At 34.7% G+C, this 17,760-nt stretch overlaps 1 protein-coding gene across 1 annotated transcript in view; it reads right to left on the reverse strand.

The window, feature by feature from the left end:
- Positions 1-17,760, reverse strand: part of MFN1 (mitofusin 1) — a 39,097-nt gene that overhangs the window by 4,570 nt on the left and 16,767 nt on the right. Inside the window, exons 8-17 of the mRNA XM_061415356.1 lie at positions 17,575-17,728; positions 17,392-17,459; positions 12,156-12,277; positions 10,096-10,222; positions 9,819-9,923; positions 9,354-9,456; positions 8,989-9,218; positions 7,052-7,204; positions 5,100-5,296; positions 3,054-3,188 (exon numbers count right to left, since the gene is read on the reverse strand). Coding sequence (XP_061271340.1) covers positions 3,054-3,188; positions 5,100-5,296; positions 7,052-7,204; positions 8,989-9,218; positions 9,354-9,456; positions 9,819-9,923; positions 10,096-10,222; positions 12,156-12,277; positions 17,392-17,459; positions 17,575-17,728 — 1,394 coding nt within the window. The remainder of the gene's footprint in view (positions 1-3,053; positions 3,189-5,099; positions 5,297-7,051; positions 7,205-8,988; positions 9,219-9,353; positions 9,457-9,818; positions 9,924-10,095; positions 10,223-12,155; positions 12,278-17,391; positions 17,460-17,574; positions 17,729-17,760) is intronic.

The following is a 17,760-nucleotide window of genomic DNA, read 5'->3' on the forward strand; positions in this document are numbered from 1 at the left end:
TCATTATAGGGGACTGGAATGCAAAACTAGGAAGTCAAGAAACACCTGGAGTAACAGGCAAATTTGGCCTTGGAATACGGAATGAAGCATGGCAAAGACTAACAGAGTTTTGCCAAGAAAATGCACTGGTCATAACCAACACCCTCTTCCAACAACACAAGAGAAGACTGTATACGTGGACATCACCAGATGGTCAACACCAAAATCAGAATGATTATATTCTTTGCAGCCAAAGATGGAGCAGCTCTATAGAGTCAGCAAAAACAAGACCAGGAGCTGACTGTGGCTCAGACCATGAACTCCTTATTGCCAAAATCAGACTGAAATTGAAGAAAGTAGGGAAAACCACTAGACCATTCAGGTATGACCTAAATCAAATCCCTTATGATTATACAGTGGAAGTGAGAAATAGATTTAAGGGCCTAGATCTGATAGATAGAGTGCCTGATGAACTATAGATGGAGGTCCGTGACATTGTAAAGGAGACAGGGATCAAGACCATTCCCATAGAAAAGAAATGCAAAAAAGCAAAATGGCTGTCTGGGGAGGCCTTACAAATAGCTGTGAAAAGAAGAGAAGTGAAAAGCAAAGGAGAAAAGGAAAGATATAAACATCTGAATGCAGAGTTCCAAAGAATAGCAAGAAGAGATAAGAAAGCCTTCTTCAGCGATCAATGCAAAGAAATAGAGGAAAACAAGAGAATGGGAAAGACTAGGGATCTCTTCAAGAAAATCAGAGTTACCAAAGGAACATTTCATGCAAAGATGAGCTCGATAAAGGACAGAAATGGTATGGACCTAAGAGAAGCAGAAGATATTAAGAAGAGACGGCAAGAATACACAGAAGAACTGTACAAAAAAGATCTTTACCACCCAGATAATCACGATGGTGTGATCACTGACCTAGAGCCAGACATCCTGGAATGTGAAGTCAAGTGGGCCTTAGAAAGCATCACTATGAACAAAGCTAGTGGAGGTGATGGAATTCCAGTTGAGCTATTCCAAATCCTGAAAGATGATGCTGTGAAAGTGCTGCATTCAATATGCCAGCAAATTTGGAAAACTCAGCAGTGGCCACAGGATTGGAAAAGGTCAGTTTTCATTCCAATCCCAAAGAAAGGCAATGCCAAAGAATGCTCAAACTACCGCACAATTGCACTCATCTCACATGCTAATAAAGTAATGCTCAAAATTCTCCAAGCCAGGCTTCAGCAATATGTGAACCGTGAACTTCCTGATGTTCAAGCTGGTTTTAGAAAAGGCAGAGGAACCAGAGATCAAATTGCCAACATCCGCTGGATCATGGAAAAAGCAAGAGAGTTCCAGAAAAATATCTATTTCTGCTTTATTGACTATGCCAAAGCCTTTGACTGTGTGCATCACAATAAACTGTGGAAAATTCTGAAAGAGATGGGAATACCAGAGCACCTGATCTGCCTCTTGAGAAATTTGTATGCAGGTCAGGAAGCAACAGTTAGAACTGGACATGGAACAACAGACTGGTTCCAAATAGGAAAAGCAGTTCGTCAAGGCTGTATATTGTCACCCTGTTTATTTAACTTATATGCAGAGTACATCATGAGAAACGCTGGACTGGAAGAAACACAAGCTGGAATCAAGATTGCAGGGAGAAATATCAATAACCTCAGATATGCAGATGACACCACCCTTATGGCAGAAAGTGAAGAGGAACTCAAAAGCCTCTTGATGAAAGTCAAAGTGGAGAGTGAAAAAGTTGGCTTAAAGCTCAACATTCAGAAAACGAAGATCATGGCATCGGGTCCCACTACTTCATGGGAAATAGATGGGGAAACAGTGGAAACAGTGTCAGACTTTATTTTTCTGGGCTCCAAAATCACTACAGATGGTGACTGCAGCCATGAAATTAAAAGACGCTTACTCCTTGGAAGGAAAGTTATGACCAACCTAGATAGCATATTCAAAAGCAAGAGACATTACTTTGCCAACAAAGGTTCGTCTAGTCAAGGCTATGGTTTTTCCTGTGGTCATGTATGGATGTGAGAGTTGGACCGTGAAGAAGGCTGAGCGCCGAAGAATTGATGCTTTTGAACTGCGGTGTTGGAGAAGAGTCTTGAGAGTCCCTTGGACTGCAAGGAGATCCAACCAGTCCACTCTGAAGGAGATCGCCCCTGGGATTTCTTTGGAAGGAATGATGCTAAAGCTGAAACTCCAGTACTTTGGCCACCTCATGTGAAGAGTTGACTCACTGGAAAAGACTCTGATGCTGGGAGGGATTGGGGGCAGGAGGAGAAGGGGACGACAGAGGATGAGATGGCTGGATGGCATCACTGACTCGATGGACGTGAGTCTGAGTGAACTCCAGGAGTTGGTGATGGACAGGGAGGCCTGGCGTGCTGCGATTCATGGGGTCGCAAAGAGTCGGACACGACTGAGTGACTGATCTGATCTGATGTGATATGTAGCATGTGCCCTGGTAAGTAGTAGCAGAAATGAAATGATGCTTAGTGATTCTCCCAGACTTGTAGTTGAGCGAGCTAATGGGTAGCAAGTTAAGAACTGTCAAGAAGTATAGACCTTGCGCTAATACTTCTGGTCTTGACTCTCTAAAGCAGAATTTATTTAGGGAAACAATAATGGAAAACAAACAATCCATGGAAAATCATATTAAACCATAATTCCACTTTATATTAGGATATCTTGTTTACTTCTGCTGCTTCAAATTTAAGTATACCTAAGAGTCCCCACAGAGAAGAAACGTTATCAGTCCTGGATATATAGGACTGAAAACTCATAATTTTAATAACAGAACTGCTCTAAAAAAGGACAAATATAGCTTAACACAGGGCTCTAAGTCTGAATCTAAAAAGTCCCTTTAAATTCATATTTTTTTGCTGTTGAAATTAGTTTTCACTGAAATTATAAAACATATGGAATTAACTATGGAAAATTATAATTAAGCCAATGCAGAAAGCCAAAAATTTTAACATAAATTTGCTAGCAATTTTATATAATTGTATTTTGGTAATGAGACAAGTAAATGTTCATATTATTGAGAAGAAAAAGGTCAAATACCTTAAGAGCTTTGAATTGTTTTGTATTTTCTCCAATTGATCTATTTCTTTGGATAATCTAGCAATTTCTTCTTCCAGATGTCTTTGTGTAATATCAACTTGTTGGCACAGGCGAGCAAAAGTGGTTGCCATTTCCCTTAAAATAAAAAACAATTTTATCAGCAGTTATGAATGTCTTTTTAAAATAAATAAGCTTTAAAGTTTACATTAAAAAAATCACAAGATTAAAAAATCCCTAAGAGATAAGGTATCAAAGAACATTGCTAAGAGTGGTATGAGGGAGGGTAGAGTGTATGTACTTGTAAGCGTAATATGACTGTGGGCTTGATTTCATCTGGCCTCAAGACAAATGCTCAACAGGTAATAACTACTCTGCCATTTTGCTGTGAATGTAAGTAAGCTATAAAAAGGCAAAGGTTGGGTATATTTCTTCAGAAACATAATAAGCCCTACTCTCATCCCCTACCAATAAGAATAAATTACTGGAAACAGGAAAGGAAATTTCATGAACTTCTGTGACTTAGTCAAAAATACTTTATAGGAACATTTAATTTAACTACATTTCTAGAGTCAAAGGGTGTATTTGTGTGCTAGTTAATACGTGGACTTTGGCAAATATTGTGTGTTTGCTATTGGGAGCATGCCTAGTAGGTGTGTACCACGGAACTTTGATTGACTGACTTGTTTTTCTCTGCAACTATCCTCCTATTCTTTTGCCCATCTTCATCTTTCCCATGGTCTTTTCCCTCTCCCATCTCTCCTCATCTGACCAAATACCAAGGTTAGACAAATTGAAGCATCTATTTTAACATTTTACTACATTAATATTTGGCTAGTATTATTTTAACTGGAATAATTTTTTGAAGTTGCCTCTGTTGAAGTCTAAAGTCATTTAAGAAAGAACACATTATCTTTAACTTGTAATCTACCATAACTTTTAGCTATAGTTATTGTCACATGGTAGGTGATTAATGTTTGATAATGATGAATGGAAAGCTTCATTCTCTTTTTATGAAATGTGAACCTCGACTGATTTCTTTTGGAGGTCTATGTCATCCTCATTAATATAAATAAATCAAAATTAACACCATTAAATAAAATAGCTCAATAAATATCTGGGAAATGAATGAACTAAATCAGTGGTCTCAATTCTGTGACCTCGTTGTTTCCGTTCCCTACAGCTCTAAATAGGTTATTACAGGCTCTGATCTTGTGTCTGAAACAGTTCAATCTTCTGGCAGTTTTTGTCTCCTGAGGCTAAACCATTTTACACACTATGCCACTGCCAAGTTATCTGTTCTAGAGCTTAAATTTAATGATGTCACTCCCAAGATTCCTGATTATCCAAACCTGTCCTATTGTTAGGCTTACACTCCAATGGACCGCTCTTATGTACATATCTGCCACACTGAAATTATCTCATGTTTCTAGTTTGGGCTCTTTTCTCTGTTTCCCTCTTTCTATTCTGCACATTCAAATCTCACCAGGCTACCTCTCCTCCAGGAGACCTTTACTGATCCACTGTCTTTTATGCTTTAAGATTCTAGAGCCTCACATTATGAAGCTCTCATTACCTATCATTTTTCATCTTTTTTAAAAATAATTATGTACATGTTGCTTCTTCTACTAAATTGCAATTATCTTTAGCTCAGAAAACTTTCTAATTCAGGTGTCAGTAGCACCCTAATACAGAATATTATGTATGCATCGATTTGACTGGGCTCCTATGTATTTTTACTAAATTACCAAATATTTGAGATACATAAAAGAAACTCAGAAGACCCAGGTATTTATTATTATTATAAAATTCTCTTGAGTTTAAAAAAAAATCATGCCTATAAATCTGGGCTGTAATAGTAAAAAATAACCACCATGCATTTATTTTGAGCCCACTATTTGATCATTCTATTTTTTCCATTTTGGTGGCAATTATAAACTATGTCCACGTTGTGCTAATTCTTTGGTACTCTTATTCGTGCATTTCTGCATGTACGTCATACTTCAGTAAAGCTTTAAAACAAAAACACAGATGAATCTTTCAACTTACTGTTGTACTTGATGGCTGCAGTTTGCGCTTGTGAAGCTAACAATCATCTGCAGTTTTTCAGTTGCATAATTCACAAATTGCTGTTTAAAGGCTCTCTCCTTGGCACGGGTGGTCCAAGTGAGCCTTTCATAAAGATACAAAGCTCCATACATACTTAATGAAACAGATATGAGTTTCCAACCTACAGTTTTCCAAATCTGTAAGATAAATTCACAGCTTACTTTGAGAAAGAAAGATACTACTAGGGAGACTGTACTAAAAGGCATTTTAGAAAATGCATTGGCTCTGTACAGATCCTTGAGTTAGATCCATTTTTTAAAAAATGTTATCTTCCTTCTCTGTAAGAAAATATGAAATTACTGAAAATCAAGCTGAAAAAGGAGCAGCACAGAAATAGCAGGCAAGAACTTTTATAACCTGCCGAGTATTTGGTAAGTTGATTCAATGTATCTCAAAAAGGGATGATAATTTTTTTAGGTCAAAAGTTTAAAAAATCAAAACAAACTATATATAAAATAGACTTCCCTGGCAGTCAAGTGGTTAAGGTTCTGTACTTCCACCGCAGGGGGTATGGGTTTGATCTCTGGTCAGGGAACTATGGGGACTTCCTGGGTGGTGCAGTGGTAAAATAATCTGCCTGCCAATGGCACCCCACTCCAGTACTCTTGCCTGGAAAATTCCATGCACGGAGGAGCCTGGTGGGCTGCAGTCCATGAGGTCGCTAAGAGTCTGACACGACTGAGCAACTTCACTTTCTCTTTTCACTTTCATGCATTAGAGAAGGAAATGGCAACCCACTCCAGTGTTCTTGCCTGGAGAATCCCAGGGATGGGGGAGCCTGGTGAGCTGCCGTCTATGGGGTCGCACAGAGTCAGACACGACTGAAGCGACTTAGCAGCAGCAGCAGCAGCAGCCAATGCAGGAGACATATTTGATCCCTGGGTCAGGAAGAACCCCTGGTGTAGGAAATGGCAATCATCCCAGTATTTTTGCCTGGAATATTCCACAGACAGAGGAACCTCATGGTTCTTTGTGTGGATTCAGAGGCAGACATGACTAGGTGCACGTACACACACACACAGCTGTGATCCCACATACCATGCAGTGAGGCCAAAAAAAAAAAGTAGCCAACAAGTACCTACTTATAGCACAGACAACTATACTCAATATTTTATAATAACTTATAAAAGAATCTGAAAATAGCTATATATATATATATATATATACACGTCTGTATGTGTGTAACAATCACTTTGCTGTACATCTAAAACACAATATTGTAAATCAAACTACATGTCAATTAAAAAAAAGGAAAACAAGTAAACCTATGCTGTTAATGACATAAAAAAATTTTTTAACATGTAAGAACTACTACAAAAAATAACATTTAATACTTTAAGGTGATCTCTTTGGTATTTGGAGAAGGCTAGATAAGGGCGCTGGATCATTGTTATTCCAATGTATAAGTATTATTTCTTTGTGTGCTGTGATGGAAATATTACTTTAAAATGTATGTTGTGATAACCATTTCACAATACATACATACATTAAATACTGTGGTACCCCTCAAACTAATACAATTTTATATGTGAATTATATTTTAATATAAAAATAAATATTTAGGGCAGTGGGAGGGAGGCCTAGGAGGGAGGGGATATATGTATATTATGGCTGATTCACACTGTTGTATGACAGAAACCAACACAACATTGTAAAGTAATTATCTTCCAATTAAAAAAATTAAAAAACAAATAAATATTTAAAAAATTTTAAAGATTAGATCCACGAAACTCAGTTCACTAACTTTAACCTACAACTTTTCATATCATCTTATAGAATCTGGAAACAGAAGTAAACATTCTTTTCCTGATCTAGCAGGTAGCTTTGCAAAAATTTCAATTTTAATTACACCAAAAAATACTGTTTCTAAAAAAAAAGGTACTGTTTCTTACCACTCCTCCAACAACAATGATGCCCATAGACGTTCTAGATGTAAGAGAGGCTAATGTTGTTATTAGGGTAACCATGAGTTCTTCCTGTGATGCATTATCTGGCGTTGCTGGGTTGGAAGGAGCAGTGGGAGTAGAAGCTAAAGATCTGGGGAGCTGATAAGGTTGAGGGGTAAAGAATTAATTCAATTAAACAGCTATACATGGAATAATCATTTAAAAAATTCTATTATATTCTCTTTTAAAATTACAGCAATAAAACTACAAAAAGAATGACTCCAATTAATGAGTTTACCATAAATACATGAAGAAAATAAAAATGGTCTGAAACCATAAAGAATAGATTTTTATAATATACAATGAGTCTGTCTTATAACAATAGGCCCTCAAGTCTCAAGAGAAATTAAAACTGCATATAAAATTTTTTTCACACCAAAAACACAATCTTTTAAAAAAATATTGGGCTTCAAAATTAAAACCTTGAGAATTTCCTTGTGGTCCAGTAGTTAGGACTTCACACTTTCACTGCCAAGGGCTTGGGTTCAACCTCTGGTCAGGGAACTAAGATCCCACAAGCCGTGCAGCCAAAAATAATAAATAAATAAAAATAAAAAATGAAAGCATAATAAAATAAAAATTAAAACCTTTACACTTTAAAACATACCATAAGAAAATTAAAAGGCAAGCTACAGACTAGAAAAACATAAATATTTTGAAATCATGTATCTGATAAAGACTTATATCTGGAATATATGTAAAGGACTCTTAAAAGTCAGTAAGAAGTCAAATAACCTAATTTAAAAATGAGCAAAAAATTTGAATAGACATGTTATAAAATGAAATACAAGAATAAGCATATGAAATGATGTTCAAAATCATCAGTCATTAGGGAAACACAAATCGAAACTATTAATACAATGAGATACAACTTTGTATCTGCCAGAAAAAAAAGCCTTGATTAGAACGTGGAGAAACAGAATGTTAATACATTGCTGGTGGAATGAAAAATGGTGCATCTGCTTTGGAAAACAGTTTGGCAGTTCCTCAGAAAGTTAAACATGGAGTTACCATATGGCTCAGCAATTTCATTCCTAAATACTCAAGAGAAATGAAAACACATGCCCACATAAAAACAGTATATGGGTATTTATAACACCATTATTCGTAATAGCCAAAAAGTACAAGCAACTCAAATGTCCATCAGTTGATGAATGGATAAATAATATGTGTGACAGCCATGGCAGAATACTATTCAGTGATACAAAAGAAATGCTGAATATTGATTGATACATGCTACAACATTCATACAGTATGATGACAAATCTTGAAAACATTACGCTAAGTGAAAGTAGCGAGTCACATTTTGTATGATTCCATTCATAGGAAATGTCCAGGAAGAGCAAAAATAATAGCTAGAGAAACCTGACTAGCAGTAGGGCTGGCAGTGGAAATGAAGCCTGACTGCAAACGGGCACAAGCATATCCTCAAGGGTGACAGAAATGTTCTAAAACTGGATTGTGGCAATGGTTTTAAAACCCTGTAAGTTTCCTGAAAAATTACTGAGTTGATAAATTCAAAATAGTTTTTTTTAATGATTAAGATTAGAAAATTTACAAAATAGAATATCAAAAGTGAATGCAGAGTAACCTACAACAGTATTGAATGAAAATTTGGGAACTGGCTTTCCCTTAAACATAGTAGTATACCTAATTCTAAAATGGCTCTATATCATAAATATTACCGTACAAATAAGCAAAGCTGACACAGCTAGTTCTACAGAGAAAATCACACAAATGAAATAAAAAGAGACTCTCAACTGGTAGAATCAGATACACACCTGTACAGTATAGCAATAACCACCTAATAAAAAGCCTACACAAATAGAAAATTAAAAAAAAAAAAAAAGCCTACCAAAAAATATTTATATATAGATAGATACCTGAAAGATAGGCTCCGATAATCCTAGAAGCACCCGCTGAGCATTTGTAGGGCCCAAGAAACGATGGACAAGAGAAGCCCAGCCCAGAGAAAAACGAAATACAATATCCTCTTGAAAATCTGAACATAACTTGTGGCAATTTAGATCATAGCTAAGATCAAATTTCTTGCAAGGAACCAGTGTATGTAGTTTATTCTGAATACCAGCTGGAAGTAATGGCTTCAAATTTTCTAGAAAGAACCAAATTATGATACTTTGGTTAACAACAGTAAATAATGTTTTACATTTTATAAGATATCTAAAAGATATTTTAATAAATATACATATGAAAAAACTACATAGGAACTTGCAGACATAAATATTACCAATAATTTCTTGCTGGGATTGAAGCATTGAAGCGTTGACTTCATTGGTGCACCGATCAGCCAAATTTCTTCCCATTCCGTCTTCTATGTGCTTATTTAACTCCTGTTAACAATGGTGATAAGTGTCCACATTATTTTCTTCTCTAGAACATATACAGACTTTATAAAAACACTAAAAAAGTAGTAAACACTGAAATGACTTTATTCTTTTGAAGTGGATAATTTTCTTGTGTATTTTATAATTTATATTTATTATAAGAATGCATAGGAGATCTAACAGTTTAATCCTGTACTGATTGCCATGAAGACACTAAAATGCCCAAATCACTGAAGAGTGGAATAAGACTCAGTGGGCTGCCGTCTATGGGGTCGCACAGAGTCGGACACGACTGAGGCGACTTAGCAGCAGCAGTAGCAGCAGCAAGATAAGTAAACTGTATCTGAATAACACTTAATGTAACTTACATTTTTATATACTTTCAGTACACTTGGAGTAGGATGAAACTCAGAACAAAATTCATCAACCAAAACAGAGAGTCGACAAATTTCATCTGTCATTGCACATGAAACCTGGAAATACAAAAAAATCAAAATTAGAAAATTTAAACAAGATGACTGACTACTCAAAAAAATCAAAATGAAAAAACTTAATATTCTTTTAAAGTAACAGATGGATAATATTTTTAGCACTATCAAAAGTATTATCATTCCCAGATATTATCACAAAGCTAACGTTACCCACCTTATTTGCAACCTCCTCTGTAACCTCCCTGATTTTTTTTTTAACATCCAGTGTTAAAAGGTTCATCTGGTTTCGGATAAAGTCCAGTCTATCAATTTGGTCTTCCCTCTCTTCTATTGAATAAACCCTATTGTAGTATGAAGAGTAATTAATATTCAGGATACATTTAAGTTCTAAAGAAATTAAGGAGACACTCACATATATTGAACCATCTGTTAGTGTGATATAAGAAAAAAAAAAAAACACCTTGTATTTCAACATCTAAAAGGGATTCAAATAACATTTCACTCATAAAATGTTTTACAGATGACTGGAGAGAAACTGCTCTCTCTCTGCTCCTGTGGCACCTGAATCCCACAAAGGATTAATAAGGATTCTAAATCTGCACCCAATTCACAGATACAAATATTTAAAATAGAACTAACTCATTATTGAGTCTACTTAATAAAGCACCCTGCAAGCTCAAACCAGCCAGCTGCTAGTTTTTGTTAGTTTCCTTGGAACACAGTCACATGCATTCATGTACCTACTGGGTGTACTCGGCTGCTTTTGCTCTAAACTGCAGAACTGAGTAGCTGCAAAATAGACAGTATGACCCACAAAGCCTAGAATATTTATTACTATCTGCTAAATCTGTTAACCCTTGGATGATATAGGAAAACAAAAGCCTGAGATTTTTTTTTTAGTATCTTTAGCTAAAAGAGTTACAAACCATCCTCAATTCACACCTGTTTTTTGTGCCAGGTTTATTTCAATGTTTATATTTTTATAAAAATTAAGGTCAACCCAGTGGACCAATACTTACTTTGGCTACCGTAATATAGCAACTGAGTTCAATAAACAGAAACACTGTGACAAGGCTAGCGATCAGACTCTGGGTTCTGACCCTTGTGTTTATTATGCTGCAAATTCTCTAATTTTATACATAATGCATCCTGCAAAAGTGCCAGAATTAGGCAACAGACCTAGATATGAGAGGAGTTTTCTTCTCAGCAAGATCAAATACATTTAAAATTTCCAATTTGATATCATCTTGGATTTAATCTTAGATGCTTTATATCCTTCCATTGATTGGCTTAAGTTCACTTAAAGGTTCAGTTGAGGCTTAACATCATTATGCTTGTAACATCTAATAACATCTTGATCTTAGTTTCAAGTGTACCAAGTTTGTGAGAACTACCCTTTTCTTTGAATAGTGCTGGTTTCTGTGTTCGTTTTCATCATTATAAGACAATAAATGGAATAAAATACTGTACTACAGTATGACATATGGAGTAATGCTTACCAAGTTCACCTTCTGGCTGGCAGGTAGTACCACCTTGCTTGTTTACCAGCTGATATAAAACCACAACTGGCATAAAAGAGTGATTTCAAGATTTCAACATATGAGTAAATAAAAGATGAGTAATAGGTTGAATGTAAAAAAAAAGTCACCTGTTTTGAACTTTGAAAAATTCTGTTTGAAGAAATGGTTCTTTCACTGCTTTAAAGATATTTCCAAGTCACTGAACATTTAAAACTCACAACTCACACATAATACTGAGATCATATTCTGAGAATGCAATGCTGCTACTGCTAAGTCACTGCAGTCGTGTCCGACTCTGTGCGACCCCATAGACGGCAGCCCACCAGGCTCCCCCGTCCCTGGGATTCTCCAGGCAAGAACACTGGAGTGGGTTGCCATTTCCTTCTCCAATGCATGAAAGTGAAAAGTGAAAGTGAAGTCGCTCAGTCGTGTCCGACCCTCAGCGACCCCATGGATTGCAGCCTACCAGGCTCTTCCATCCATGGGATTTTCCAGGCAAGAGTACTGGAGTGGGGTGCCATTGCCTTCTCTGGAGAATGCAATACTGAGAATGTAAATATGTGCTTAAGGTTGTTAAAAAAAAAAAATGCTTAACAGTTTCAAATACTGATTAAAAAACATGCAAGTAGGCATCAGCTAAACCTATCAGGCTGATGTTAGTGTGAAAGGTATTCAATAATAATAAAAATTTTATATCAGTCTTTTTATACTGACACAAAAATAATTTTTATTTTGCAATAAAATGAATTCATACCTTTTCTCTGCTGCTGCCACGTTTATTGAATCCATTATGTTTTTCACAGTTTCTAGTATCTGTTTAGCTCTGATAGTGTGCTGTTCAAACTTTGTTTTCACTGCTGACTGCGAGATACACTCCTGCGAGGGGCCCAAGCCATAACACATTACTGTAATTCCATCCAAGCATTTTCAGGAATTTAAACACAAAAACTTGCTGTTCATAACATTAACCAAAACTGACATAAGGAAAAAAAATAAATGAAACATAAACACAACTTAAAGTTATAAAGGTTAAAAAAAGTCAAGGATTCAAAAGTAAAAAAACTTTAACAGCAAGTTCATAGCTTTGTGTAATTTTACACAGTAATGTGCAATGGATCTTTGACTATACTATCTTCAAAAACAAATTAAAAAGGGTACTATTTTCAATGTTAAAAAAGATTTCCTATTAGATTACTAATTTTACTTGGATCACCTTTAATCTATTTCTAGTTCATCTATCTTGATCTTTCTCAAATTTGTAATTGATAACCTCATAAAGTTCTTAAGCCATGGAACCAGAATTCTACATTGAGAAAAATTAGTTGAATGATGCCACATAAAATTCATGAAAGAACTTCTACAGATTAAAGCCCGAACAAACTGAAAAATACTCTTTTAACAGTACACAACATAGTATTTTAAATTGTTTATAGAAAATATCTATAGCTATTTCTAAGATAATCCCATTATCGTCATGGGACAATATAGAGTGTGGATACAGGTCAGAATGATACGTTATCTCATGTTTTACTTTCAAGTTAATTGCAGCTCTTAACTTACTAACAGTTGTACAAATCAGTGATTCATGACGAGTATTTTTTACACAGAGAATAATACATCAAAATGCGTCACATATGATCATGGATGTTTCTTTTGTAAAATTGTTTCAATTTCAGTATGTGTGCATACTGCTTGTTATTTAAAACATTTATTGTGATTCATCACTTAAATCTTTGCAAAATTATTAAATGAAAATTGGCCTTTCACTTTTAATTCATAGAAAGTCTAATTCTATACTGACATTAACATCTGAAAACAACTTCAAGCATCTATAGAGAAATGTTAGCTGGTCTTCGAACAATCAAGGAACACTCATCTGGGTCACAACGTCAATACCCAAAATAGATGTTCTGTAGGACACCACGTTTATTTTTTACAATAAATTTTTAGAAGGATATACCTTCCAACTCTCTAATATTTCCATGAATTTATTTTCTTGAGCTTAATATAAAACTGGTACGAACTGTGATAATTACTTCCTAAAGTAATACTATCCTTTATCAAAATAAATAGCTTTCAAGTTTTAAAGGCAGTCAATACCCTAGCAGCACTGTTTCAATCAATGTCCTATTTATAATCTATATTAAGCCTTCACATCTCTAAAATCATTATTTTGTTCAATTCACTTTACAGAAAGTGAAAGCACTCAGTCATGTCCGACTCTTTGTGACCGCATGGACTATACAGTCCATGGAATTCTCCAGGCCAGAATACTGGAGTGGGTAGAAAACAAAACAGATTCATTTCTTTAGCTCCAGGGTACATGAGGATAATTCATTTAGCTAACAGTTTGCTTAACTCAGAGCCCACTACTTTTTTCAGAGCATAGTCTCATTGTTGCTCATCATCAAGCTCATTTATAAGTTTCTCAATTATCATTAATCTTGAAAAGATTAGTGTTAGGAAGTTAAGAGTATTACTGTTTTGTACATGCCAGAGCAAAAGCCACCAAAACTACATAATATCAACCATAATATCAACTGCTTATTTTTTAATGACCAAAACAAAGCTTTGATTTTACTTTAAATAACTGTCTCATTAATTGCCAAATTAACCTTTACAAAACTATTATAAAAGAATAAGAATAGTTTTAAAAGAAAAAAACGTTAAAAGAAATTCTATGTTCCTCGATGAAGCAGATCTAGATATCAGCAATGAAGACCCCAAATTTGTAGATAACAGCACAGTATTAGAGCTAGACTAGACAAAAAGGAAAACTCTTTTACAAGTTATTCCTTGATCCAAAAATATACAGTAGTGAATATGTAGAAAGAAGAAAGCAGGCAATTGTTTTCTAATTAAAAAGTATGCCACATTGATGTTCCCACTGCTCAGAAAAATATCAAAAGTCAACTACAAAAGAAATACTCTATTCCAAACGAAGTATAGGAAATGCTGATTTAAATAAAGCTTTACCGAACCATTTCTCAGAGTCCTATATACACTAACATACTTATGAATCTCCATGGAAGTCACATATAGCCTGCAGTAGTACCAGACTTATTTCATCAGGAACTCTGCTTTCATAAGGTGAAGTTTAAAATACCACACCAGACAATTTAAATTCCATCTTGTCAGAATATGCTAGAAGCTGCTTGAAAACTTATTAAAGATTAGAAGCAAAACAATAATCACACTTCAGTTAAGATCTTCTGATTTTCTACTAACATCTAAAGAAAATAGCTTACAACTAGTCATACATAGTTACAAATTTATAAATATTAATATTTATGTGTAATTAAAACATAAAACAAATTTGTCAAGTCCCCTTGATAAAAGACCCCAAATACCTAAAAACATGCTATTTACCACTCCAAACGTGTTACTTGGAAATATTTTAAACTGACAGAAGAAGTGCAAGAAAGAACACCAAGATACCATATACCTTTCAGCTTCTTCTAAATCAAATGAATCTCAAGAGGTCTATGGTAAAGATCAGATTGTTTGATAAAATGATGAACTTGGTACAGTTTTTCTTTTCACAAAAACCGTAAGACTACACACACACAAACAGAAGTCAATTCTGAAAACAGAAAATGGGCATTTAAGGCCACATGTTGTCATCACAACGTAAAAAAAGAGAAATCAAGAAAAGTCATATGGGAAGAATCAAAATACCTGAATGTTAATAACTCCTGTATTGAGTAGGAAATGCCAAAAACTATAATTAAAAATTAATCAACAATGAAATCTGGATACTGAAAGCCATGGAAGACATCCAAAGCTACACTCACAGACAAATTCATTCCCTTTTATAATGAAAGCAGAAAAAAACTTTCTGTAAACATTAGCTGAACTGAATGACTAACAACCAAAAAATGCTATTTATAAGCTGATAAATTATTCAATTAATCTTTAGAGGATACATCAAAGCAATAAAATCATTGACAAATCTCAATTAATATTAAAATATATATATTTCTTATATACTTTATTTAATGATGTATCTATATATAGGTATATAGACAGATATAGGAAAGGAATACAAAAATTTTTAAATAAACAATTATATACTAAATTATAAACTCTCAGCAATGTATCAATTAATAAGAAATCATAAATTATCAAAATTAATTTTAAAGGTAACAAATTTGAGCTTTGGCAAAAAGTTGAAAAGAGCTGTCAATGTAATTACCAAAAAAAGGTTTGGCCATCAAGATAAAATTGTTTGCCCATATGACTATTTCCTTAGGTAAATTCAAATCATTTTTAACTAATTCTCATTTTATGTCTATCATAGCTTTAAACAAAAATTTCAGACTCTAAAGCCTAACATTCTCTACAACTTCATGGAAAAGCTCTTGCTCATAGTTTTTTCCAAACATAATTTTTAGATTCTCAAAAGAACTTTTAAAATAAAAAAGTGAAATACCAAGTTTCTTCTAAAAATATTAGAAACAACAGTTCCCAACTCTTCCTGATTATTGCAATCACTTGGGGAGCTTTAAACATTTAAGAGATTCCTAGGTCCATCCCTAGCCCTACTGGATTAAGTCTCTGGGATAGGTCAGGAGCCTGTAGGTCTCTAAAGTACCTCATGTGTTTCTCATCACCAGCCAGGTTTGGCAACCAGTGCTCTACAGCACATCTTTTATTCTTCTTCCCACCTCTTCAAGGAGATATTCTGAGAAAGCAAAAGCTGTACCAGGAACCGATATGAAAGAGGTATGAGTGTATAACTGAACAGTACATGATTTGGTAGGAGAAATCAATGATAAACACATACACACAAAGAAAGAAAAGCTCAATAAATAAGAAAAGATGAGCAAAACAACAAAAGATATTCTCCCCAATATTCTTCCCATGGATGAAATGACTGTTCCTGATAAGAGTGGGTAGAGGACTGAATCTCTTGTGCAAAAAAAGGGAAAGAATATAAAAATGATCTTTAAGTAACTGGGATATCATGTATCCTACAGCTTAACTTGACAGAACACCTGTTGATATTCCAGGGACCTCCGAAGAATCAGAAACACCTTACCAAGGGTACAGAGAGTAGGCTGTCTTAAACATTTTGTGTTTGTCTACCTAATGGTCTGTCTTCTTCTCACCAAATTAAAAGTAGGGGATAGTGAGCAAATGATTAATTTTAAAAATTCTGCCAAGTACATTCAATATTTATGTCCTTAGTATTATAATAGTTACTACTTATAAGGAAGAATTACAGATGGAAGTTTTTTCAGTTCTGAGTATTTGTGTTCATCTGGGGGTGAGGAGATATGTAATCTAATAAATACAACTAGATAGAGCTAAATGAGAGCTGAGAAGATTAACAGCTAAAGTATTTTTCAGTCAATCTAGGATGTTTTAAGGTCTCTGAATAAAACACCTATCCCAAAATGTAACAGGATCTTCTGGCACACACATTAGTTATTCCTGCACCTCAGTAGCTTAGATTCCCCTAAAGTATAGGACCTGTATCTTAATTATTTTTGCATCCGTTTGTTTTGTTCAGCACATCTGGCATAAAACATGGAGAATTAACAGGTGGCAATACAGTTGAGAAATGTTATTAACTTTTGTCAAATGGCATTAACTATGTTCTATCAAAAGAAAAAAGATCTTCATTTTGCTCTATTACCCATTCTAACAGCAATTACATTTTTTTAATCTTGTCCCTAACTACTGAATATAGAGTATTATATTCATCACACAACACAATATTAGAAAATAATGTCTCATTTAGATACAAATACATTAAAAAAAAAGAATAAGAAATTACAATCTTTAATTCTCTGTTCTTACAGATCATCCATTTTGCAGGGACCTTCTTTCTTCAAACTTTCTTTGCTTCACTTGTTCTGTCAGAAACTACACTAAATAACACCAAAGGTTATTAACAAAGACAGGTAATGAAAACAGAAGATTATGCTCACTTTCCAACCAATGCTACAGTTTTATATCAGTCAATACATTCACAAAATTCCTACCTCAAAGATTTGTTCAAAATTCTGAAACTCTTGTAATCTTGCCTGAAATCCTTCTGCAAGTGCCCCACCTGTAATATTTAGATGAAGAGTTTAAAACCTAGTATATAGGAAGATAAGATATTTGCATGCTACTTTTATAATCTATATTCATATTTCAACAGGAAATCCATGATGAATACATACCACCTTCTGGCATCCCCTGTGCTTTGTGCTTTCTAGCACTAAGAACTTCCTTTGCAGAAACAAAAAAGATACGATTGCGTGCTTCTAAAGGATCCACAACTCTGAGCTCCTCCACCAAAAAATGCAGGCATCTTTCCATGTGCTGTCTGCGTACCTAGCAAAAAAAAAAAAGGGGGGTATTAAAAG

The sequence above is a fragment of the Bos javanicus genome, chromosome 1 (assembly GCF_032452875.1).
Source record: "Bos javanicus breed banteng chromosome 1, ARS-OSU_banteng_1.0, whole genome shotgun sequence".
Lineage (NCBI taxonomy): Eukaryota > Metazoa > Chordata > Mammalia > Artiodactyla > Bovidae > Bos > Bos javanicus.